The sequence below is a fragment of the Oculina patagonica genome, chromosome 14, assembly GCF_052425735.1.
Source record: "Oculina patagonica isolate OP01 chromosome 14, crgOcupat, whole genome shotgun sequence".
Classification (NCBI taxonomy): Eukaryota; Metazoa; Cnidaria; class Anthozoa; order Scleractinia; family Oculinidae; genus Oculina; species Oculina patagonica.
In genome coordinates, this window is record NC_135771.1 from 3,502,546 (window position 1) to 3,528,335 (window position 25,790).

General features: G+C 38.5%; 1 protein-coding gene, 1 long non-coding RNA gene and 1 pseudogene across 5 annotated transcripts; 1 reads left to right on the forward strand and 2 right to left on the reverse strand.

Annotated features, from left to right (window-relative positions):
- Positions 1-1,704: 1,704 nt before the first annotated feature.
- LOC144638329 (uncharacterized) lies at positions 1,705-11,372 on the forward strand. Of its 2 annotated transcripts, XM_078497559.1 has the most exons (7): positions 1,705-1,933; positions 4,712-4,771; positions 5,054-5,127; positions 8,312-8,440; positions 9,468-9,626; positions 9,844-9,948; positions 10,406-11,372. In XM_078497559.1, the coding sequence occupies exons 5-7, from the start codon at positions 9,608-9,610 to the stop codon at positions 10,705-10,707; spliced, it is 426 nt and encodes a 141-aa protein (XP_078353685.1). In that variant the 5' UTR covers positions 1,705-1,933; positions 4,712-4,771; positions 5,054-5,127; positions 8,312-8,440; positions 9,468-9,607; the 3' UTR covers positions 10,708-11,372. The 2 variants fall into 2 exon arrangements, with proteins under 2 accessions (XP_078353685.1, XP_078353686.1); XM_078497560.1 differs by lacking the exons at positions 1,705-1,933; positions 4,712-4,771; positions 5,054-5,127 and having other exon boundaries at positions 7,260-8,440.
- LOC144638395 (uncharacterized) lies at positions 8,339-19,356 on the reverse strand. Of its 2 annotated transcripts, none has more exons than XR_013567922.1 (6): positions 19,283-19,356; positions 19,116-19,188; positions 15,862-18,115; positions 15,402-15,476; positions 11,903-12,172; positions 8,339-8,417 (listed from the first exon to the last, which is right to left on the reverse strand). It is a non-coding gene; the product is annotated as an uncharacterized LOC144638395 (long non-coding RNA). The 2 variants fall into 2 exon arrangements; XR_013567923.1 differs by lacking the exon at positions 8,339-8,417 and having other exon boundaries at positions 12,026-12,172; positions 15,862-16,363; positions 16,779-18,115.
- A 1,997-nt stretch (positions 19,357-21,353) lies between these two features.
- On the reverse strand, positions 21,354-25,765 carry LOC144638144 (uncharacterized; annotated as a pseudogene). The gene is made up of 2 exons (XR_013567888.1): positions 24,474-25,765; positions 21,354-22,855 (listed from the first exon to the last, which is right to left on the reverse strand). The product of XR_013567888.1 is annotated as an uncharacterized LOC144638144 (transcript).
- Between the last annotated feature and the right edge of the window lie 25 nt (positions 25,766-25,790).

Sequence of the window (25,790 nt, forward strand, 5' to 3'; positions counted from 1 at the left end):
GCGGTGGCCTAATGGTTAGCGCGCTCGACTTTGATTCGAACGGCCCGGGTTCGAGGCCTGGCCGGGGCGCTGCGTTGTGTTCTTGGGAAGACGAAACCATGGTCTTGCCTGAACTGAACCATATACTCGCATAAACAAAACGCAAAATAGTCAGCAGATTATCAACAGGAAGTTGATAAAGTATTGAAATAAACCGCCGTAGTGAATTTTGAAAAGCTGATGTTTCACGCGTTACTTTGCTCCGACGAAGGGCAAACGCTCGAAACGTCAGCTTTTCAAAATTCGCTACGGCGGTTTATTTACCTTGGGAGTTGATAATCAACTGAGAGTGTTGCACTTGTTTGCGACGCAGCAGAACAGCCACAACAGTTTCTTTAAGGAGAAACTAATAACTTTTTTGCGCAATGCAATAGCCTGCGTAGCAAGCGTTCCCGTGCGAGCGAAGTGCCGCCCCCCGGGGGGGGGGGGTACTCCCATAAATTTCGGATAGGGGTGTGCCGACAAGGGTCTTAAACCCTGACCCTATTTAAGGATAAAGAAAGCGAAAATTGATACCCTTTTTAAGGCCCAAAACCGAACGCACCCAACGGAATATTTCGTTAAAATATCTGTTCGGAAGACGATTTGAGATCTAGAATTTTCGGAACATTCATTGTAAATTTTTTTGCTTCCCTGCCTTTCCTAGGATTTTCGAATATCTAAAAAATGGTATAATTGACTTTCAGCTAGGAAATCCGACCAGCTAAAAAATTTTTAGGGGATAAAAATAGGCCTATATCTACCGTTTAAATACTAAAATACGTTCAACGGTGCTATCTTTAGGTGGTTTTGAACTATATTCTCCATGGGTGCCCCTGAAAATTGCGCCATCCATCCCGGTGTGTCGCCGATGCGACAGCAGTCTCCCACGATTGCTATCCCAGCTGTTTTTTTTCTGTCTCCACGGTTCTTCTCCACGTTTCTCTCGGCCGGCCTCGCCTCCTCTTACCTTCAGGTGCCCCGTTAACTCAGTCCGCGATGTTGCCTGGACTTGTCCGCAATACGTGCCCTATCCATCGCCATCTTCTCAATCGTATGAGGACTGATACCGGCGTGCTCCCTGTTGCTTCGTAGAGCTTTTCGTTGCTCAGATGGTTGGGCCAGAATCTCCTCAGCACCCACCCACCTCTTCCTCCTCCTCCTCCACCTCCTCCTCCTATAATAATAATAATAACAACTTTATTTAATGAGGGTTACACATTACAGTTGAAAACTGAAAAACCTGTGGCCCTCCCTCCTCCTCCTCCTCCTCCTCTTCCTCACAGCAACCAATCATCAGCAGATCAGTAGAAATAGTTTAATTATACGCGCTTGTCCTGTCTGGGGACGCTCTGTGGAGAAACATTGTTCACTGGCTGTAGTGGCATTCTCAGTTTTATTCGTGAGTTTAATTATGGACCTTGTCGAGGTTTTTATCACCAATGAATTAATGGTAAACGGGCTTTCATTGAGTTTATGATTCATTTTACAACTTCGTCGATAGATAAATCCACCGTCTCCGAGCGAAAATGGTTAGAGAATATACCCAGTAACATTTTCAACTCATTTTTTCATCCAAAAGAAAGTTTGCCAAAGTATTTTTGGCGGGAATAGCGAGCTAGTACCCAGAAACCTATACGCGCTTGGAAAGGTTCTCGTGTCAGCGGTCTTACCCCATCAAACACGTGAAACATGGCGGACGCATTTGGTGAAGACGATATATTTGCTGTTTTTGAGGATGATTCAGCCACAAATAGCAACAAAAAGTGTAAAAAGACAAGAGGGAAACTGCTGGTCCTTCAACGTCTACAGATGTGTTACATATTGGGGAGAAAAGAGATTTTACACCTGATGTTATCGACCTCGCTTTGGAAGACTCTAGAGCGAAAAAAGCGAAACTGGACGACTTGGAGAGGTAAATCATATTTTTTGGTATTTATTCTGTACAAGTAAGTTGACGAGACATAACATGGTGTTGTTTGCTATCGTTACAACGTGTTTGAAGCAATTTTGGGCTATTTCCGCCTATTTACTTTTCCATGTTTACCGTGTATATGACAAGGTAGGGAGCTCAGTGGTTTTCCACTTTTCAGTTCCAGCATTTGATCTTTGTCGAACTGGCCTCAATTTCACAACAGAAAGAAATATTTTTGGCAGAAAGATTCCCGCACAGCCCCCTACATTAATTATGTATGCAACTATTTCATATTATCACTATACACAAACAGCAATCATGAAAAGAACGAGCCAGTCAGAAAATTGTATGCATAATTAATGTATGGGGCTGTGCGGAAATCTTGCCTTTTTGGTTTTCATTCTGTCCTCACTTTTTAATGAAATGACAAACAAATGTGTTTCTGAAAACGTCTTGCTCATTATCCCTCGCCATTGAGGTGTACAATGCAAAAGAACAGTTGATCCCAAAACGTGTAGCAAAGTTTGGTGTGAATGAGTGGAAGTAGCATTTCCCTAGCTAGTAATTGAAAATGGATTACCGTCGCTTGCATCTTAACGTGAACACTCGCTGCCGAAATATTGGGTATTGGGTATCAAACGTGGCATGATTCATCATCAAACATTGAAGTTTGGCAGACCATAATAGCAACTTTCACGCCGAAAGTTCAACACATTCCGGTTTCGAAATGGCGGAAAAATTAGATATGAAGACTTTTTCTGACAAATTGATCTTGATCTGTGTCGATATGCATTTGCAGGTTCACTTGAATCACTTCTGGTGTAAATTTTTGCCTGTACTCAGTGTTTATGGTGAGCATTTTGAGCGCGAAAGTTGCCGTTACGGTCTGCTAAACTTTAACATTTGATGACCAATTATGCCATGTTTAGATCATGTTTCAAACTTTCCCAGGTGATGAAGTTTCGTATGTGTATAAAATGTAGTTTTACAGCAAAAGTGGACTTTGGTGATAAAGCTGTAGTTTTGCAGTGACATAAGAAAAAAACTAATTGTAGACTTAATTTGCATTCATTTCTCAAAATGAAGATCTGCTCTGGACCTGTTCCAGAGAAAATACGGTCAATATGCAACACTGTTAGTAGTGTTCCAGACAAACATTGGAAATATAGGTATCCAGTTACAGGCAGAAGCACGATGGAAAAAATATATCTTTAGATAATTATAAAAAACACAAAGTGTTCACTTGACTTCGTCAGACTATGGCTTGAAGATAAAGGGACGAAGGTTACATAGCTATACTTGATCGTGCTTAATCAGGATTCTGGGGAAAAATTGACCCTGTTCCACAGAGAAAAGCTTATTTCTGTACTCTGTTCCAGAGTCAAGGAGGCAAAAAAGCATAACCTGTTGAGCAGCACATACACCTGTACCTGTTTAACCCATATATGGGAGTACCCCCTCCCCGGACTCAATGTAGAACGAGGGCCATGTACTAAAGACCGCCCAACCGGTATCTGGGAGGCCATGGGTTCGATTCCCGTCGGGGACTCAGATTTTTTCTTTGTCCCACGCAGGGTTGGAAACTAAAATTTCGGAGCACTCGCCATCTGGGCGAGTGACCTTCAAATTGCACTCGCCCAGATCAGTTTTCACTCGCCCAGGATCCTAAAGTGAAAATTTAGTCCCCCTCCGCCCACTTATAAAATGTACAACTTAAATTTTTAATCATGTTTTATCACGCTTTGCTACCGTGGTGGTCGATCGCGATACAGACTGAAATTTATTTCTTTAACGAAAAATCGACAAAGATAGACCTTACTCCACGACAAAAACACAAGCACACTTACTTCAAAAGTTAAAATGCAGTTTTATTTGATACGTATTCCTAAATTCCTGTAGTTTTTGTTGAAACTGTACAGAAAAAAAGGCGGGAAAATAGCCATTTTGCCTTGTTTCGCGGCTCGGTGGACGAGTCAGTTTATTTATGACCAGAGGTATTACTTTCTATAAGCAAGTCCATCATGTAAAAATCACCAAACGGAAGCCATTTTTGTCTGTTTACGAACGCAAACACAACCTTGTCTGCCTTGTTGGAGATTTCAAAATGTTGAAAAGCTATCGGCTTGTAGATAGAATAGATTATTTTAAAGTGGAAAGTAAAAGGTAACTCTTATTTTGAATAATTTATTGAAAATCATACTCGCCAAACCGGGCGAGTGATCCGTGATTTGTACTCGCCCGACTGTTTTCACACTCGCCTGGGCGAGTGGGCGAGCGCTAATTTCCAACCCTGGCCACGCTCGTGTCATGTTGAATAATTTCTTCACTATTTATCACCGAGCTTGAAATTTACCATCTTTATTATTTACTACACATTTGATGATTTCGACATTGCTGATCCTAGCAGTATGCAGGACGCGTGTCATATATCAACCTAGTAAATGGCCCAGCTCACAACGAGTCTCTCGTAGCTCAGTTGGTTAGAGCGCCTAACCGGTATCTGGGAGGCCATGGGTTCGATTCCCGTCGGGGACTCAGATTTTTTCTTTGTCCCACGCTCGTGTCATGTTGAATAATTTCTTCACTATTTATCACTGAGCTTGAAATTTACCATCTTTATTATTTACTACATATTTATACATTGTTGCTCAACTATGCCAAATCAGGCTTTACAGAATCTTAATATTTCATTCTCAACTGGCAGAGTTGAGCAAACAATGTATTAACAGTCATTAACTCAAATACATTATTTTAACATATCTTTGACTTTTATTTCAGGCCTTTGCTCATCAACCAAAGTACGGTCTCCCATTTATTAAGCCTGGAAAATTAATTCAGGTGAGTAATAATACATTGCAACAGCAGTTTTATCATGTTTTGTCTGCTTTTACTTGTTTAAAAGCTAAATTTAGGTGGCATTGAGATCAATACAGACAAAGAAAAAACAAAGAAAACATAACATATGCAGGCCTCCATAATGAAAGCCCCCCCCCCCCCCCGCCTTAACACCATACCCTTACCTATAGCACATCGCACCCAAAAACTTTTCCAGTAGAAAAAATATTATTTTCGTTCTTCATCTCCATCACTGACTTATGTTACAATTTAAATATTTTACAGGTGAAAGCAATGACAGTGATTTTGTCTGAAGTTTTGTTCTCAGTTTCCAGAAGAAACGGAAAGCAAATTAAAAGGTAAAATATTATAATAAGTTATAAACTGTGCCAAACACTGATGTAATTTGAAAAAGAAACCCCCAAATTATGGAATAGCCTCTCAGACACTGCCAGAACTTCAATATGCTATAAAACCTTTAGAAGGGCGTTAAATGCTGTAGATATTAGTCGTCATCTTTAATTTTTAATTAAATAATTGTATATATTTTATAACTTTAAGCTCATTTTTAATCAGGAAATACGTCGCACATATTTAAAGCTGATTTCCAGTCCGTACTGCGCAGACTCGGGGTTTGTTTTCGTTTTTGTTTTGAATTCGTTGAAACGTTACACTTCGTTGACAGCATACATGAAGTTTTTTAGTCCGCCATTACAGTTCGCATCGTTCAAGAATTTCCGATGAGCTGAAACGTCGGTTTGAAATAGCGTCAAGGTTCTTCTACTTGTTATTATTTGTTCTGCAAGGATATCTGGCGTTAATAATGAAGAAACAGGTAAGTTTGTCACGTAATTTTTAGTTTTGCTTTGTTTGTGAGGCTCACATAAACATTGCAGCCGAGATTGCGCAGTACGGACTGTAATTCATCTTTAAAGCTTTAGAATTGTATTCACTTTATTTTATTTTATTTCATTTTTTAGTGCAGAATGCACTATTGTGATGGTTTGTTGGGGCTGTCGTCCGCTAAACCCCTAAAGCGCTATGGTGTAAACTTTAATAGTCAATTAATTAATTAATATCAATTAATTAATTATTTCTTGTGAAGGGGTGGGGGTGGGGAGCACCTGACCGTACCCCTAGGTAAAACCTGGAGCACATCTACGTTACTTTCATATGAAGATCTCAAACGTATATATTTGTTTCAGAAAACCCTTTGCTCTCCTTGTGGTACTACTCAACGTAATTTACACCAAACGCATGCGCAGATTAGTCTACGTTGTTTTCTGGAACTATCATGAACATCGCTTGTATTGCGTGTTTGCGGTAGGCTTCCTGCAGACTTCTTGGCGCCAAGTAAAAACCGCAAGTTAATTAAATTAGATTTTGAGACTTTCACATCGCTTTCGTAATTAGATATGCAAAAACTTGCACCGGGATTTTCGGCGTGAACACCTGATAACCAGGAAACAAATATCCTAGCTGTACTGCGTTTTAAAAAACCTGTCGAAAAATATGTTTTTTGATTAGATTTGTTTCTTTAGTTTTTGAGAATCGTCTTTCGTGCAGTCTAAACCGTAACTTAATTAAATTAAACAAATGTCATCGATGCCGCCGTAAAACAAACAAAAAACAAAAGTTTCATGTTATCGCATTTTCAAGGAAGACAAAAGTATTTTGTTACAAACGAACAAAAGTGTCGTGATACGTTTGCAAAGATTAGCGTAAGGAACACCTGGGAAAGAATACAAGTAGCCTGTGAACAGTTTTTCCGAAAGTAAAATAAAGTAAATAAACACGAACATATATAAAACATCATACTTTCAATTGCTCCATATTGCATTCTGCACTTACCAAATCATCGAGATTTTTTATTTTCATTGTGGCTTACCTGTAAACTAGCTGGTGCGTTCCCGCAGATTTTGCTAACCATATCTGCGGGACGCATCGAAACCATAGCTAAGTGTAATGCCCACATTAAACATTGTATTGTACCGTATTGTATTTTATACCATGCCATAGAAAATACAGCCAATCAGAATACAGGAAAGCCGTTGTATATTCAACGGTATTCAACCCAACCTTCCCATAGTGCGCTGCGACTGTATTCTCGACGAAATTTAGTAAGCGTATTTTCTATGGCATGGTATAAAATAGTTACACAACACTTTCTCGTGGTATACTATGGAATATCCCACTTGTCACTTGTATTTTCTTCGTATACACACTCGCCTAAAGGCTCGTGTGTATACCGAGAAAATACAAGTGACTCGTGGGATATTCCATAGTATACCACTCGAAAGCGTTGCATAACTAGTATGTATTGTATTGTATTGTATTGTATTGTATTGTATTGTATTGTATTGTATTGTCCTGATTTACATGTACCACCAAGTTCTCAATACTGAAATTAAAAGGAAAAGTATGACAATCAGTTGGGAGAAATAAAATTTTGAGCTTGCCCAGGACTTATTCGCCAAATGCAAAGTGGATTTTGTCAAGGGGAATATACGCCAAGGTTCAATGAGCCAGAGGTGAACTATTGTTTTAGTATAATTTTCACAGGTGAATATCAAGAACAGAAAAATAATGACAGAAAACACAAAGACACACAAGTGCTGGCTTGCATACATGTAAACCAGTTTAATTCATTGACTGTAATAATTACACTGACCAATTTTTTAAATGCTATACTCAACTCTCGCAAGGTTTTTAAAGTGTCGTAAGCTGAGTTTCTCGACCAATCAGAATGCCGCGATTCTTATATTCACTTCTGAAATTATACTAAAAGGTGGCAAAAACAATCAAAACATAACCTACTAACCTTCCTACCTACCCTTTTGCCTACCTATCTACCTACCTACCTACAAACCTATACTACCTTAAAAAAATTCATTTGGTAACAACTGTGTAGAGTCTTGTCCTGTGTGATACATAATAAAATTGTTTTTTGACGCTAAAAAGTTTTGGTACTATATACCAACAATTTGGCATTGCTGCCTTCTCCTGGGTGAGCAAAAAACGGCATACTTGTACTTAATATACCTACCTTTCTATCAAAAGCAATTTTTTTCAGTTAAAAGTCTGTGATAGTTTTACAGCTCACCAATTAGTTTTCTATCCAACGTTCTTACAATACGTAGTTCTGTAAAATTAATGTTGTGAAGCCCGCAAACTTTGCCAGGACAGCTAGCGCCACTTCTCTCTTCAGCAAGACACGAAATACTGACAATCAAAAGATGCTATTTTCAATAACTGTTAAAAATTAGATTCTTTGTTGCCTCCAAATTTTAAATAAGCGCCGCCCTCAAATAAGCGCTGCCCTTGTATAAGCGCCGCACCTGAGGCGCGAAAAATTTAATAAGGGCCGCGGCGCATATTCCAGTAAATAAGGCACCTACCTGCCTATCTGCCTACCCACCAACCAGCATACCAACCTACCCAGCTATTTACCTACCTGCCTGCCTTTCTTCCAACCAACCTTAGTGTATTTTTTTAAAGTGAACAGATAGGATTGTTATCATGACGGTTTTTGTATTTTATCAGAATGGTCCAACACAAGGAGAGACACTGTTTGTAGTAGAAGCATTGTTAAACTGTTCTAGCAAGTCACTCAAGGCACCTGATGGACATACACCACTGCCATGTGGACCTGATGAAAAAGGAGAAATCCAGGTTAGATTTACTACATAGTACACAAGCAGAGCTGCAAATAACAGTAGGACATCGGACACTGGCTGACCACAATTCGCCAATGTCCGATGAAATTCCAACTGTGGTCGAACAGAAAGACTGGACATTTTTTTTTTGTTTTCCTGTGCAAACACCAATGTTCTGCGTTGACAACGTATTAGATTAGCAGGTTCATATGGTGTCCGACCTCACTTTTGTTTTGTCTGATCAAAATGGTGACTTACCGGTAGTCGGACATATGTTCTTTCTAGGGGAAAAATTATTTGCAGCCCTGCACAAAAACTGTTGCAATCTGTTGACATTTAACACTTGATGACAGTCCGTGAGGAAAACAGTTAATTTTGTTTTCTGGTAATCTCAATGTTTGCTGAGGTGGAGCTGAGGGATAAACTGAGACTCGAGGGCAACAAAATTAACTAGTTTTCCAAGGGACAGGTCATTAAGTGATTCATACAATCACTCACTTGTCAGTTGGTTTGTCAAACAATCGGTTGTTTGGGTAGTCAGTTGGTCAGTCGGACCGTCGGTCAGTCAGTCAGTCAGTCAGTCAGTGATAAATGGATTAAGATGGTTTCCTCCGAACATTCGAGCAATAAAGGCAGAAATAAAGTTACCACAGTGACAGAGATCTTATAGCATGGTAACAGTTTGAGTTCAGCTAAAACAGATGTTTCACGCTAGTTGAAAACAAAATGGTGCACGTTTTAAACATTTTTTCGAGGTTTGACTTTAATTTTCTCAAGAATGCTTTAGAGGTCTTTAGAGTTTTATCACGGGGTCAATAAGACAAATGAATTTCAGTGAGATGTTTCAAATAGTATATAAAATTTTACCGTACGATGAGTAGGTTTTGGGTACTTAATTTTTTCACTCATTCCTCGAACTTTCAGCGGAATCCGTCTTAACTTGCCAATGTGCTGACAAGTTTTAACATATTCATTTTGTCATCATTGCAGTACACTGCAACCTTGTTGTTTCTAATCATATGGCACCGTGACGTTTCTTTCAGGAATCTGCCCGCCATATTGGAAAAGTTTTAGAAGAAGCCAAACTTGAAATTGACGTGGAAACATACGTGGAGTCCTTTAAATCTCATATCATGGATGTAGTGTTTGCCTGGGAAAATGGAGCATCTCACAGATCTGTAAAATGACTGATGCATTTGAAGGTAATGATTCTCAAAAAAACGTTTCTGCATATAACAGCTTACTGTGTGACTTTCCTGTGATTCTGATCTGTCACGCAAGAAAAGAAAACAAACACACAGAGTAAATCATGCAAATACGTTTATATGTGGAATTTAATCCACTTGTATAACTGTATCTTATTTATATTTAAAGCTATTTTTATCATCAGTACTTAGTTAAAATATTTTTGTTTGTCAGGAAGTATTATTCGTTGTATGCGTCGCCTAGAAGAGCTCTTGAGACAAATGTGTCAAGCATCAAAAGCCATAGGAAACACTGAGCTGGAAAATAAGTTCGCCGAAGGTGAGTTTACTTTTTTTAAGATAAATTGGATGAATAAATTGGATAAATTTTGATGTTACCCTTGGTTGTATAACAATGAATATAAAACAAAGGAGAATGTCAGATTGTACTAAGGATATGAGAAGGATATGAGAAAATCAATGATGAAATTTGCATTAACATTTGCTGAGGGGTTACAGAAAACCATAATATTAAAATAAGGATTTTCGACAGGTTTACAGGGTAATGTTACCTGTTGACGTTTGTTGGCGTTTTGTTCAGCGTTTTGGTCTTAAATTGAAAGTGCAAAGCACAAGGGTCTTAAATACTGGAGTTTAAAAGAAAATGAGTAATATAAGAAAAATCTTTGAATCACAACGAAGGAATTAAGAACTAGCATGTTATGTGTATTAAATTCTTGACGTTCGGCAAGATTGTTTGTAAATAGCTTACGAATTTAATTTACCCTTCATTTCAGTGACGCGCCAGATGACGATGTCAAGAAAAGACGTGAAGGCAGCAGATGCCAAGGGATGCTTGCGCTTAAAGGTTAATGTAAAGGAACTGTCTACACATACGGTACACTACGAAGAGCTACAAAAAGGTCCTCAAATGAACGTTGTTTTGAAGAAAGGTGTTCGCAACTTGTATCAAGGTCCTATTAATTCAATTTATGTTAATGACGAGCTTACTGAGGAAATTGCTGCTTTTTCGCTAAGGCTAACAGTTTATGTCATATTTTCTACTGCGAATTTTAAGCGTTTTGCTGAAATTAGGTAAATGAAAAAAAAAGGAAAATTGCAGCTCGACTTCATAAAGGTAGTTTAAGCAAACCACAGTGGCAACGTCAACGACAAAAGTTCTTGACTAATGAATAAAATTTGGTTCCTTTTTTAAGTCGTCAACTGCAAAACAACAAAATGCAAATTCAGTGGGTTTTGGAGATTGTAAACCACAACAGGAACTTTTTCATGTTTTATTTTTGAATTGAACGATGTCTTTGTATATTTAGCTAGAAGATAGTTTTGAAACTATAAACGGGCAAACTGACTGGATTGAGATTTTCGCGAGATTCTTGCGGGGGAAAGGTGAATTTTTTTTTTTTCAACGTTGTCTTCGGCGTGTTTGTCGAGGTTGCTTAAACTGCCCAATATTCTTTGGCCAGACGCTAGCATTTTAAACCATTCTGGTCGAGGAAAACCGTCAAAGAATTATTTCGGTTTAGTATCCTTAGTCAGTCTTAAATAGCTCGTTTCTAAAATCTACGTTATTTATAAGAAAATTCGTGTAGGACGTAAAGTAATCCAAATTTGACGTTTAGCGTAACGTCTGCAGTTTTTTTTTTGTTTCAATGATTTTGCAAGACTGTTTATTAATACTGCTGGCTTTGATTTGTACTTCTCAAGATACAATGTTATTTTATAATAAAGTCCATGGAAAACCTGTTTTATTTGCGTTTCTTTCTTGTTTTCCTTTAGGGCCACAGCAACCATGCCTTTACCTTGGACGATTAGTCTGAACGGTCCAAAAAGTCATTTTTAAGCGAGTCCAATTTCTTTGCTCCGTACGTTGATTTTTCTTTTGCTCTTGGACCACAGTAACCAGGCCTCCAAAGTAAAGGAGTGGTCACAACGGTCCAAAAAAAAAAAAACTTCTAGCGAGTGCACTTCAAGGTCCATATTCTCAACTAATTTTGGCAATTTTCTTGTGGTCACTAGTAGGAAGGTTGTTCGTACTACGCATGCGTATTGTGTTCAATGGTCTATACCACAAGGATAAGTTAAAAAGTTTTTATAAAGAAAAGTCAACCCCTAGGGTTGGTTGGATGGGGTTCGGGATGGTAGATACTATGACTGTCCAAATACTGTCTAAATTTAGTAGTGTATAACAGTAGTAGTATGTCGTCTGTAAAGAGTGGTGTTTTAGTAGTGTATAAAGTAATATGTTGTAAAAGGTAGTGTATTTTACTATGTACGTACTGCGCATGCGTATCTGTCTAGTGTGTACCGCAAGGATGAGGAATTTTACTGGAATAAAAAGACACATTTTAAGCGTGTGCTGTACGATGTTCGTAGTGCGCATGCGTAGTAGAAAAAACAACAGAAATCAAAAGGTTTATTATTTTCAAACTAACACGTATCATTTTACATGAAATAAAAAAATTAACAGTAAAAAGTTAAATTAAAAAAAAATTCCATCCAGAAGTCTTCCTATGCTTGTATTCAAGGACGTAAAACGGTGAGCCCTGTTAGAAGTAAAGTAAAATAATTACTAGTTAGTAAAATGATTGACCATATAAGAATTAAGCTTATATTAAATCAATTGCAAACCTTATCTGACCTGCAAACCATTCCACTTCGACAAACTAAAGAAACATGCTTCCTGAGAATTATTATAATTTTGTGATCCGTTGTCCACGCGTTCTTCACAAATTTAACTCGGTAGTTTTGACTGTCGAAGAATGAATACCCAAACATGACAGCAACAAAACCAATCGTTTTGAATTAAGTCCTCATTGCCGCTCTTCAGATAACACTTTTCCTCGTTTCATTGTTTGCCAGCAAAACATTTATAGAAATAGCGCGAAGAAAACGGTTTGAACAACAATATGCGTTAGTACGATTTGCATAACAAAATTCAGCTCGCACAGTTTTTACTGTTGAAAAATTGATGTCCTAACATGACTGCAACAAAACCGAGAGTCTTTCAAACGCTGCTCTACAGGTAAAATCATTCTTCGTTTCAGTTTGGCAGTGAAACAGTTTAAGAAATAGCGCGAAAAGAACAGTTTGAACAACATGTGCTTTGATTTACATAACAAAATTTTAGTACAAAACAATGGCTTGAGTGACACATTGTTTAGCGATTTTTGGCGTATTTCGGATTCAATTGTCCCAACAACAAAGTATTCCTCTCGTATTCGATGTAAGGGACGGACCATTATTTTGTGGAGGGGGTTTGGCAATTACCAAAAAAAAATCCTGCACAGAAAATAAAAACAGATGAAAAATATCGTGCAAAAAAAGATAAGAAATGATTTGATTTAGCGCCCTCCTTCCAATAAGCGCCCCCTTCCAATAAGCGCCCCCATTCTAATAAGTGCCTCCATTCTTATAAGCACCCCTATTCTAATAAAGGCCCCTATAGTGAATAACTGCCCCTACTGAAGTCATCGACGTCGAACAAATAAACTCTTGAACATTCACCGTACCGTACATGTATATATTTACTGCTAAATATAAACTGCTTTTAAAAGTTACTGAACTTTCCACAATTTGTTACTGTTATAATTTCTGTTAATGTTAGTTATTCGAACATTTGGTTGTTTCTCAAAAAATTAAATAAGCGCCCTGTCTCGAATAAGCGCCCTCCCTTGAGGTGCCAAAAGTGAATAAGTGCCCCGGGCGCTAAATCGAATCATTACGGTAAATAAAATTCTTAGTACCTTAGGGTGAAAAAGAATATCTTGCCCAGAAAAATTGTTTAACCACCACCCTCAAAAAAATTATGGTCCGTCCTTTTTTGATACTCACAGACCAGTTCAAATTTTCTCCCGCCGATTTTAAATCGAGTGCAAACATCGATATAATTTATTTCTACAGAAATTCGGTATCAAATAGTTTCGAAAAATTTGGAACACCAATTTCAGGGTCATAACCAGGGATCACAGCCTCGGGATCAGGATCATGGATCCGGGATCCCGGGTCACAAGCTTAAGTCATGGCATGTCATGGGATCCGGATCAGCCAATCAGATGGGATCAGAATAATATCAGGGATCAAATGTTGGCACATTTTGGGGATCAGGAATCGAAATTTGGTGCAAAAATTTGGGATCCGCGATGAAAAAATATACCTGGTTACGACCCTGCAATTTCTTTTCAACCCAGCCATTTTGGAGTACAAACCTTCCCCTTCTGCTAAAATCTACAAACGTGGCGTCACTGCACGAGAGTCGTTGGGGATTTAGAATTTACGAACTTGCTATAAACTTCAGAAAAGCTCACCTTCACCTCCAAAAATCAGTACAAATCCTAAGTTTGCTGACTACGATTATTTCAGAAATCAAATTTCGAGGTATTTTTACAATTTTATTATATCTTGGTTCACATTTAAATTTTGTATTATAAAATTATGTAAATTACAAGACTTTAAGCGTGGTACATGTGAGAAGGAAAATCACAGAATGGAGAATATCTAGTAAAACAAATTGAAAAAAAAAATACATGAAACTTTGCCCCTTAACGGTAAAACATATAATTATAATATACTGTAAAATTTCGTTATAAGTCCCCCTGGTTATTGGCCCATCTACCTGAAAACAAACACCAAATAAAAACGGTCATATGCCCCAACCACCCCCCCCCCCCCCCAATAGGCCCACCTCTGCTGGATGAAAAGGGCTAAATCTTGCTTAAAAACATATCTCGATCAACACTGCCATGGCCTGTTTCGAAACTTTTCTCATTCCGCTTATAAGCCCCCCCCTCCCAGGGGGGGGGGGAAGAGTTGGAGAGGGGGTGTTCCAAATTTTTAGAAACTATTTGATATCGAATTTCCGTAGAAATAAATTATATCGATGCTTGCACTCAATATAAAATCGGCGGGAAAAAATTTGAACTGGTCTGTGAGCATCAAAAAAGGACGAACCATAATTTTTTGAGGGTGAGGGTTGGGCAATTTTTCTGGGCAAGATATTTTTGCACGATATTTTTCATCTGTTTTTTTCTGTGCAGGATTTTTTTTGGTAATTGCCAAACCCCCTCCAGGAAATAATGGTCCGTTCCTTACATCAAATTAAGGTCAATGCCCTGAAATAGAACTGAACATAGTTTTTCAACCAAACTTGTTGCCTACTTGTTGACAGGGGCCGGACTTAAATTTTGAAATAAAAAAGTGGGGTCCCCATATATAAATTCGTTTAGGAGCAAGAAGACCTTGTATATACCACATAATTCCTTAATAATTCCCTTGTGAGTACTGGCAAAGAACGCATTTCCATTGATAATTTATTTTTCACTACAAACATAGGAATTGACCTGTGAGTTTCGTTTTACAGATAGAACTTGATCGCTAAATCCAAAATCTGAGATAAAATTGATAGGTCACCATACATGTCTTCAAGAAAGAGATGATTTATTTTTCTTGCGGACTATTAGCGGCATAGAAAAAAGCTGCCATTTTTGCGCTAACTATGCGTAAAATTATGTGCAGTAAGGGTGCGCAATGCAATACAGGACAATGACCTTAATATATAAATTTACATGTACCTGAGTGGGGCAAATGTGCACCCAAATGAAATCTCAATTTTTTTGCAACACAAGATCAGGGTTGCATTTCCCTGTCATCGAACAGAAAAAGTTTCATTGCAACAAAATAATGAAGATCAACTCATTGTAACAAAACTTGTGATTTCTTTACATATTTTTCACATCATAACATAATATTAACACCAAAATAACAAATCAGTCCTACCTTGTAGGGACTTCCATGCTTAATCTTTCTTCCTTATCCTTGAAATCAATGTTCATAAGATGCAGAGATGGATGTCTGCAAACATAAGAATGTCCCATGTTAGTGGGGGTATTTTTAAAGTAAAATCTTAGTAACTTATGTATCAATAAGTGTAGCCCATTTCTGCCATTTGGGGATCAGTGGAGTAAGCTGAGCCCAGTCTGAGTAGGAAGATAGAGTGGAAGAATGTGCTGATTTTTTTGGCAAGGCTTTTTTTTCTCTTACCCTCTATCCTACAAGGGAGCCTGTTCTCATTAGTTACTAACTTTGTAACTATAAGTGACAAAAAAGGATTTTCACAGCAACCATATTTATAAATTTTTGTGTTTTTTAACAATTGGAAACATTTGTGTTACTTAATTCCCAAAGGCGAGAGATTTCAACGATATCTGGATTTTATAAATTATAAACAGGCCCTTACCTATTCACGTCAGTTGGAAGACACTTTATACAACCTCTGTACCAACAATCAGATAAGCCTGTCAAAAGACAATGAAGAAAATCCTCTAAAAGTAAATGCAACCAACATGTTGTTTCTCCTAATAGAATAACTTACTTTTCATGGACCATTTTGGCACCATGGGGTAAAACCTCCTGCGACTTCTCGCAACAGAAGTTCACCCAGGAGCAGGCTGCAGTTTGCCTCAACCAAACAACACAACATTTAAAGATCAAGCTTTCTCTTGATCTTCTAATCAACATACTAACAAGACCTCAAGGAACACAGCAGTCAGCTCCAGCTGTCTGAAGTGATTCCCATGTTGTGTTAGCCTGCACCTCGGATAACCTCATAGGTGGGGCTGTTGTGGTTTAGATTGAAGGCACTCCCATGCAAGCCACCATGACCTCAGATAACTTCACAGGTCTAGTTGGTACTCCAGAAAATAAAATTTGTAATAATTATATTTAAAATCATGCATAACCTTACCTTGTACATTTGGACAATTGTTTTTTCATGGGCCAGTCCATTTTGGCACCACAGGGTAAAACCTCCTGCAATTTCTTGCAACAGAAGTTCACCCAGGAGCAGGCTGCAATTTGCCTCAACCAAAGAACACAACATTTAAAGGATAAATTTGCCTAGTTCATAATTATTACAAATCAAAGTTCTAATATAATGAGACCTAAAGGAACACAGCAGTCAGCTCCAGCTGTCTGAAGTGATTCCCATGTTGTGTTAGCCCACACCTCGGATAACCTCATAGGTGGGGCTGTTGTGGTTTGGATTGAAGACACTCTCATGCAAGCCACAAAGACCTCAGATAACTTCACAGGTCTGGTTGGTACTCCAGAAAATGAAAAATTTATTATAATAATTATATTTCAAATTATCATAACTTACCTTGTACATTTGAATAATTTTTTTTCATGGACCATTTTGGCACCATGGGGTAAAACCTCCTGCGACTGCTCGCAACAGAAGTTTACCCAGGAGCAGGCTGTAATTTGCCACAACCAAATTAAACAACACAACATTTAAAGGTCAAGCTTTTCCTTGATATTACAAATCAAAGTGTCTCACAAGACCTAAAGGAACACAGCAGTCAGCTCCAGCTGTCTGAAGTGATTCTCATGTTGTGTTAGCCGGCACCTCGGATAACCTCATGGGTGGGGCTGTTGTGGTTTGGATTGACGGCACTCCCATTACAACAAGCCACCATGACCTCAGATAACTTCACAGGCCTGCTTATATATGCTCCATAGATTGCGTTAATTTAAAATCATGCAAAACGTACCTTGCACATTTTTTTTTCATGGACCATTTCAGGACCATGGGGTAAAACCTCCTGCGACTGCTCGCAACAGAAGTTCACCCAGGAGCAGGCTGCAATGTGCCACAACCAAACAACACAACATTTAAAGGTCAAAGACCTAAAGGAACACAGCAGTCAGCTCCAGCTGTCTGAAGTGATTCCCATGTTGTGTTAGCCTGCACCTCGGATAACCTCATAGGTGGGGCTGTTGTGGTTTGGATTGAAGGCACTCTCATGCAAGCCACCATGACCTCAGATAACTTCACAGGTCTGGCAGGTACTCCAGAAAAATGAGAAATTCATTATAATATTTTAAATCATGCATAACTTATATATTACCATGTACATTTAAACAATGTTTTGTCATGGACCATTTTGGCACCATGGGGTAAAACCTCCTGCGATTGCTCGCAATTGAAGTTCACCCAGGAGCAGGTTGCAATTTGCCTCAACCAAACAACACAACATTTAAAAGTCAAGCTTTCCCTTGATCTTCTAATCAATCTTCTCAACAAGGCTTAAAGGAACAGAGCAGTCAGCTCCAGCTGTCTGAAGATATTCCCATGTTGTGTTAGCCCCCACCTCGGATAACCTCATAGGTGGGGCTGTTGTGGTTTGGATTGAAGGCACTCCCATGCAAGCCACCATGACCTCAGATAACTTCACAGGTCTGGTTACCGGTATGCTCCAAAAAAGAGGAATTATTACACTAAGCATTCGCTGTATTTCATTAAGAATTTGTTACCTTTTGCTTATTTGTCTGTTTTTTTGTTTCAAGTGAAAAATCCTCCTTCTAAGAATCCATTCATGTTGGTGTATCTTGTAGATCCTTCCTGCCCAGACAAGACGGTATTGAATCCACCAAACTGATTTGAAGCATTATTGGGGTTTTCCCAAAAATAAATACCAGTCCTGCACTGACTAAATAAAAAAGAAGAAGAAATAATGGTTTATTGTTTAATAAGGAAGAAATTAGGGGAGAAATAAAAAAAGAAGAAATAATGGTTTATTGTTTACAGCAAGGCGCCCAAATGTGTGACCACTTTTAATTTATTCACATTCTTTCGTGCAGATTTACTCCAATCAAAAGCCGTGGATAGCTTGCAGTTGACTTCTGATTGGATTAAATCTGCACGAAAGAATGTGAATAAATCAAAAGTGGTCTCACATTTGGGTGCCTTGCTATAATAGGGGAAGGGTGAAGCAACCTAACCAGCAGATACCTCTACGGCACATAATCAAGCAGATCCTCTCATTCTAAACTTGCCAAAACAATTTCAGCAACAACATGGTGGCCATGCAATGGGAGAGTTTGGTGAGAGTTTTGAAATTTTGAAACAGAAGCGAATGGTACAAAAATTTCTCGGGAAGTTTCTGTAAAATTAGAAAGTGTTAAATTTCCAAAAAGTGAAGCATTCAACCAAAAACTCCGGAAATTCCAGAGGGAAAAAACAAATGACACTGAAACACTGAAAATTTTGAATTTTTTTTTTTTTTTTGGAAATTTGAGTCTACCTTGCAAGGTTGTCCTTTTTTCTGAAAACTTTAGAAAACTGACCAAGGGGAGTGGACTGCGGGAAGAGGTGTCATTTATGCTTATCTTCTGTTCTACATAAATTAAGTGAACGTTGTGATACATGAAAACGGTCCATTCGACGGAAAGATTTCCGCACAGCCCCCTACATTAATTATGTATGAAACTATTTCATACCATCACTATACATAAACAGCAATCATGAAAAGAACGAATCAGTCAGAATATTGTATGCATAATTAATGTAGGGGGCTGTGCGGATATCTTGCCCATTCGACAACACAACAAGCTCTAGCTAGGAATTTGAACTGGAAAGCTTTCAGGACTTAGCTAACATGACAAATTTAAGGTCAAATGGATAATAAATACCTCTGAAAACATACCTACCTTGTTCCTTGGAAGTTTGTACAATGCTTTCCCGGGAGTGCTTTGTCGTTCTTGAGATGTATCACCTTTTTAACTGAATAAATGAAACAAACTTAAGAACTACTCTGAAAATATGAATTTCGTGCATGAAAGGAGCGCAAAAAGTTGAAAAGAGGAGTAAAACAAACCTAAAATTCTTCAACAGTTTACAAAACGTCCACACACGTGCACGTTTGCAAGAGATGACGGGTAAATACCAGTACCAAGCAGGGAGGGGTAAGGGAGGTCTTCGGCAGGCAAAAAAGGGGTGGCCTGGGTACTGCAAAATCACGACTAAGGATGGGCCGATACTGGTTTTTCAAAACGATACGATATCGATACGATATTTGCCTTTTTTCTCGATCTCGATCTCGATATTATGACGTCATTTCCATCCTGATGTCATTGGTTTGTCACGTGACCATACAAAGGACAGACCTGGCATTATAAATGTTAGCAAAGAATGCTGATTTTGGTCTTTTTGTTTCACTGTTGCATCAGCAATGTGTGGACATAAAGTCAAGGCAAGAAAAATTCAATTATTGACAAGAACATCAATATTTCTTTGAGCAAAATTGTATTTTTCAAACGCAGGTGCTAATCAGAAGACCACAGGCTCAGGTCACGTGTGCAGTATCGAAGGCGTATCGAAAGTGCGATATTTTTCGAAAGTATCGATTCTTTTCAAAATTGTCAAAATATCGATGTATCAAATATTTGGTATCGAGTATCGGCCCATCCTTAATCACGACTGCGATCGAAGGGGCCCAATGAAATTTTTCAGTAAAATTGTTGAGTTCTAGACTGCGAGCAGTCTCGCTTTTAGCTTTAAGGTGGCTCGTCTCTGGCATTCTATTGCTGCTTCACCTGTAGTGCTGAGGTATAGATCTGAGGTTTAACTTTCAAAAATTCGTTGCCATGGCAACCGTAAAAGTGGTCAAAGATTAGGCTTTTGTACATTATGCTTTTGTTTCCCCACTAAAATGCTACACCTTAATGCTCCATTTTTCCCACTAAAATGCTCGGTCTCCCCCCTAGGCATAAATAGATTGTGCTCGGCAACTTTTGAGCAACTTTTAGCGTTTTGAGCAACTTTTTGTGGTACCAGCAACCTAGGGCAACTTTTGCCTTCATTGGCAACTTTTGAGCAACAAATTGATACAAAACCAATCCAAACCATAAAAGGTCGTTTCATTTCGAAGGATTTTTATTTTTTATCTTTTAGTTTATATTTATATTTTTCATTTTTTATCTATTATTGAAGTTATGTTGAGTTTAAAGAGTATATTGAATACAACAAAGTATTTATATTTCTCATATAACAATGGCTTTTTGGCCTCTTTTAATGATTGTAAGAATATGTAATGAAAATGTTTAAATGGCAACAAACAAACACGTTTTCAATTTGAGTATTTATCTAAAACAAAACAACTCTAGAGCAAGCAACTTTTCTAAATTTTGGTATCAACTTTTTGATATTTGAGCAACTTTAGAGCAACTTTTGGGTATATTGTGAAGCAACTTTTTCCGAATTTACTAGCACAATCTATTCATGCCTAGCCGGCGAAGCCTTGGTAGGAAAAACAAAAGGCTCTGGGGACATAGGATTTTTGAATTAATTCGAATTTTTTCATTGGCTGTTTAAAACAAGACTTCTTGATCGGAAGTCAAAAACGCAATGACTCTCTCATACATTCTTTTGAAACATCAGGACTGCATACATGAAAGGCAGAAGTCCTAGAGTCTCGTTTCTCGTGCTAAGGCTCCACCGGCTAAGAGATACGAAAATGGCTGTGGGGACGAGAGTGTGTTCACCGGCTGGCATGGCAAAGTGTGATTTTGCTATAACTGGCTTCATCTCATATTTCCGCGCACAATTCTCTTGCCAATTCAGAGTGTCAAATTTACGCACGCAACAAATACATGAAAATACACCATAAAAGAACTCCCCCCCCTCCCAATTTGCTCCATCCCTCCTTTTCCTTTTCAAGATTGTAATATAGCCAACTGCAATTTCTGAAAAGGAAAACAATATTTGAAGAGGTATTAAACCATTCAGTTTATTGTCTGCAAGCCGATGTCTTTTTTTGAAGCAACACCCTGTTTCTTTTAAGCCCGCCTACCCTAAAATCATGTATTAAAAAGCCTTGAAAATAAATAAATAAATAAATAAATAAGCCACCCTTAGTCAAATCGTTAATAAAAACAATAGGACAGAAATTAAAAACACATATTTTATTACAAAGCTTCTATCCTGACTGAACATTTTCATTAAAGTGAAAACTATGACATGCGCATACTCCAGAACTAAATTTATAACAATTCCCAATGATTAACAACATTAACTTATTCAGATCATCAACATATTCTGTTTCTCCTTTGGAAAAATTTGATGAAGAGCCGATTTTATCACTACTGGGTAAGGTCAACTAAAAACTACCTTATAAGATGTTTCTCATGTTTGGACTTAAAAAAAAATTACTGGTTTCTATTGTAGCTATTTTTCCTAATCAAGATGAAATTATTTTAACATACATTTTCAATATTTACTAAAAGCAACAGTCAAAATAAGTTCATTTTGTATTTCTTCCAATAAAAAGGATGCATTTCTTTCCAAACCTAACAAAACTCTTAAGTTTAGACAAACACTCTTTCTTTACAAGACAGTGATTCAAGTCTTTCAGGATCTCGTCCATTCTTTCCACAATAAACAGCAGTCTGCTGAATTCCATAGCAAGTTTCTTACTGCAAGCTGTGCCATTTGAAAAAGACAGACTAATTGCCACACCTTCCAGAACTAAATGAGCCTGAAATTTAAAATTAAACACTTCTTTCAAGTGATTGGTAACCTTGTTCTCGCACAGGTGCTTCAATCGCTTCTCTGTATGACTTGTCTTCTTTAAATCAGACTTCAAGGGAAAACATTCTGCATAAATGTTTAGTCCTTTTTCTACTTGTCAAGCTTCCTGTGAATCTTACATATTAGACTTGCTGTTCTGGCAACTCGGCTTGTAACTGCAACGTGTTCATAGGAAACATGAACAAACTTTTTTGGCAGTAGAATTTTTCGCAAACCAACACGTGATTTACACTTATGAGGGTAGCCCCACTTCTGCAGGCAATCCCAGCAGAACTGATTGTGGCACAAGATGCAAGTCATGTGATTACACCCTATGCCCTTCTCCACAGGGTAGTTACAGAAGGGACAATGCTTCACTTGAACACTTGTAATCAGCACCTTTTTCTTCTCAGTCTTCACCATCTGCGCATAAGATGCATTTTTCTGCCTGAAGACCTGGGCCTCCTCACATGTGGCTGGCCAATGGGCATCTTCCTGGCACTTGAAGCACCACATGGTACCACAGACACATGCCACTGGGACTGGCTGGACACTGCTAACACCATTAACATCACGAGCCACTGAGTGGTCCTGTGGTGTTGTTGCCTTGACAACCAACTTGCACTGGTCTGCAGGCACCATTTCCATTCAGGGTCCATTTCCAGGGATGTTTCCAGCCTCTTTGTGAAATGCCTTCCATACAATGATGGCACAAGTGACATCAAGGTGACATCATCGACTGCTGAGTTGCACTCATACGCAGGGCACCTCAGATCTGTGTGGCCGTGTTCAATCTGGGTCTTCAAGTGAGCTCTCCAGCAGTCATTACAGTAGTTGTGGCCACAGGCAGTCAAGGACAGATAGGAGGCAGCAACATCAGAATCTGAAATACAACATTGTTAATGATGAGGAAAATGGAAATCAACACTGTCATTCTCCACAACAATAAAAGGATTTAGTATATACCACACAAGTGAATAGTGCTGTTTGCACGCTCTGAATGGTTAACTCAGAGGTGATTAGCAAAGTACTATTAACCTCCAAGCAGCTAAAGAGAAACAAAATGGCTTGCCGTGTTGCTTTAATTACTGAAAGTAATGTTTTGGTCCACCAGTCATTCAACTTGTGTGATATACATTTGTATAGTTACTAAAACAATTATTCACCTTGGTGTCAGTGAATGTGGTGGATATTTAACTTGCCGCTTCCTGACTCGGTAAATCCACCACCATTCACCTCCACATCAGCGGCACATCAGTGAATAATTGGTAAGTATTCGCCATTTCAAGGTTAACATTATATAATACATGTTGCTTTGGTTACTGAAAGTAATGTTTTGGTCCACCAGTCATTCAACTTGTGTGATATACATTTGTATAGTTACTAAAACAACTATTCACCTTGGTGTCAGTAAATGTGGTGGATATTTATTTAACTTGCCGCTTCCTGACTCGGTAAATCCACCACCATTCACCTCCACATCAGCGGCACATCAGTGAATAATTGGTAAGTATTCGCCATTTCAAGGTTAACATTATATAATACAGAACTTAGTTTAGTAATTTGTAAGTTGAAGAACCATATAGTTCATATTGTACTGGAAACTGGTTTGCAGACAAATCAGTTCATCATATTTCCATAACCTTATTGTTTTACGAATAATTTTGAACAGATAAAATTGGACACACGACAACTATTTTCCAGACTCTCCTTAGTACATTTTAATAAATTTTTGCTAGTATCCAATCTGACCAAAACACATTGACAAAAAACAGACTGAAGTTCATAATTACATATATTTTCAATAATAAAAGTAAGTGTGTTTTAAAGCTCCAGATATGTGGTCATACAGTCTCTAGAACACACATTGGAGTGATCACTGACAGTACATACAATTTCCCAAGTTCCTAACAGTACGAACAGTATCATGTTGGAACAATAGTAACTTCTTTAAACATCATTGATAATAATATATTATACACACTGTATATCTGAGTTGTGGTCATCAGGATGAGATGGAAGGAAGCTCCTGTCTAGCATTAATTCATAATTACCAGGTAAATATTGAATGGTCTGAATCAATTTTTTAGCTTAGTCAGTAGCTTTTTAGAACAACAGTGATCTACTCTGGAGGTCATGAGTTTTAACATTTTCAAGGTCAAACTAATTTTTTCTTTGCAATATGTGATCTACATGTACAGCTCCTTTTGTCATGGCTAGTATAGTGCTCTCACACAGTCACATGTATATTTGCTGGTAAACAATTAACAGTTGCTGGTTAACATATTGTGTAGTTCCAAACATTTTCCATACCTCCCCCACGGAAGGGAGTTTTCTTAAGACCCCCACCCCTCTGGAAATTCCAATTGAGCTTCATACATTTCCTTCAAAGTTTTTGGTCTCTGAGAACCCCCACACACAGGTATTTCCAATCCCTTCTGTGGGAGCAGTATGGACATCTTCTGGAACAACACATTACACATACATATAAATTAGCTCACCTTTGTGCATCATGATCTCCTGGAAGCAGATCTCACATTCTAGTATCCTCTGAATACCATCTGATACGGCAGCTGCAGATGCTGTTGTTGTTCCATTAACCTTGGCAAGACATTCTTTGACTTGTTGCTTTGCTGCTTGTGATGAGAATGTCCTAGACTTCCATCCAAACAGATTGGTACAAACATCCAGTGACAGCCTTGGCTTCCGTGGCTCTTTGAAGTCTGCCTTTCCATTAGCATTATTCAAATGTCCCTCCAGAAAACAAGTTGCTACATTAACAATACCTTCAAGAGTCCAGAATTCTTGTTCAGCACTCCTGCGTTTGATCTGAGAGATGAAATCTGCCAGTGTTTTCTCAGTGTTGTTCTCATCATTACAAACAACCATGCTGACAAGGACTTTTGCTTCACCAGAGTTGTGTTTTGCATGGTCTTCAAACACCCTGAACACAATGAAGGCTTCCAGCTTGCTGTTGGAGAAGCACACAAGTGGCGTTACATTAAGAACAAAAGCTCTTGGGTAGCTGGCACCCTCCTTGTTCATATGATTCCATTGTACGGCTAGAGCTGCTGGGGTGATTTCCTGCCTTCTCAATTTGATGGCAACACCTTCACAGACATCTCGATGAACAGGTTCAAGTGGAAAAGAACAGATTTCGGAGGGTGGTACTGACTCATTGCTTGATTTGTTAGCCACATTTCTTGCTCTACGTCTACGTTTCTGTTCTTTTGACTTTGATGATTGATTGTTTTTAATCTGCAGATCTCTGGCGTCGAGTAGTGAGTCACCAGCCTTGATCTGAGCTAAGAACTCCAGATGCTTTTCCTCCATTTCCTCATCGCTTTCAACATAGATCCATTTTCCTGCCAGCTGACTCTGTTCATGCTGTGTGCATTTCATGCTTTTTGAAGTGCTCATTTCACCAGCATGCAATCCTGGTGAGGCTTTAGATGACAAGTTTATCAACACATCTTAATCGAGTCGGGAGGAGCTGTCTGTAGTCTGCTCACTAAAATCGGAGCAATTGCAGAATACCCCGCATCTCTAGCTACACTGTGCAGCTGCCTACTGGTCTTTGCGTCTGCACCGTCCAAATTTATTCAGAGTCCTGGAAGTTTACTCGAGAAGTGGCTACGCATCTACGCATCTACACCGTCGAAATTTATTCCAAGTCCTGGAAGTTTACTCGAGAAGTGGCTATGCGTCTACGCGTTTACACAGTCAAAATTTATTCCAAGTCCTGGAAGTTTCCTCGAGAAGTGGCTACGCGTCTACGCCTCTACACCGTCATATATTAACCCTAAGGCTAACAATAA

What these genes read in the sequence shown, in the direction of transcription:
- LOC144638329 (XM_078497559.1), top strand. An exon ending in GGAAAATAAGTTCGCCGAAG is followed by an intron (nt 9,949 to 10,405) that starts GTGAGTTTACTT and finishes CCTTCATTTCAG; the next exon opens with TGACGCGCCAGATGACGATG.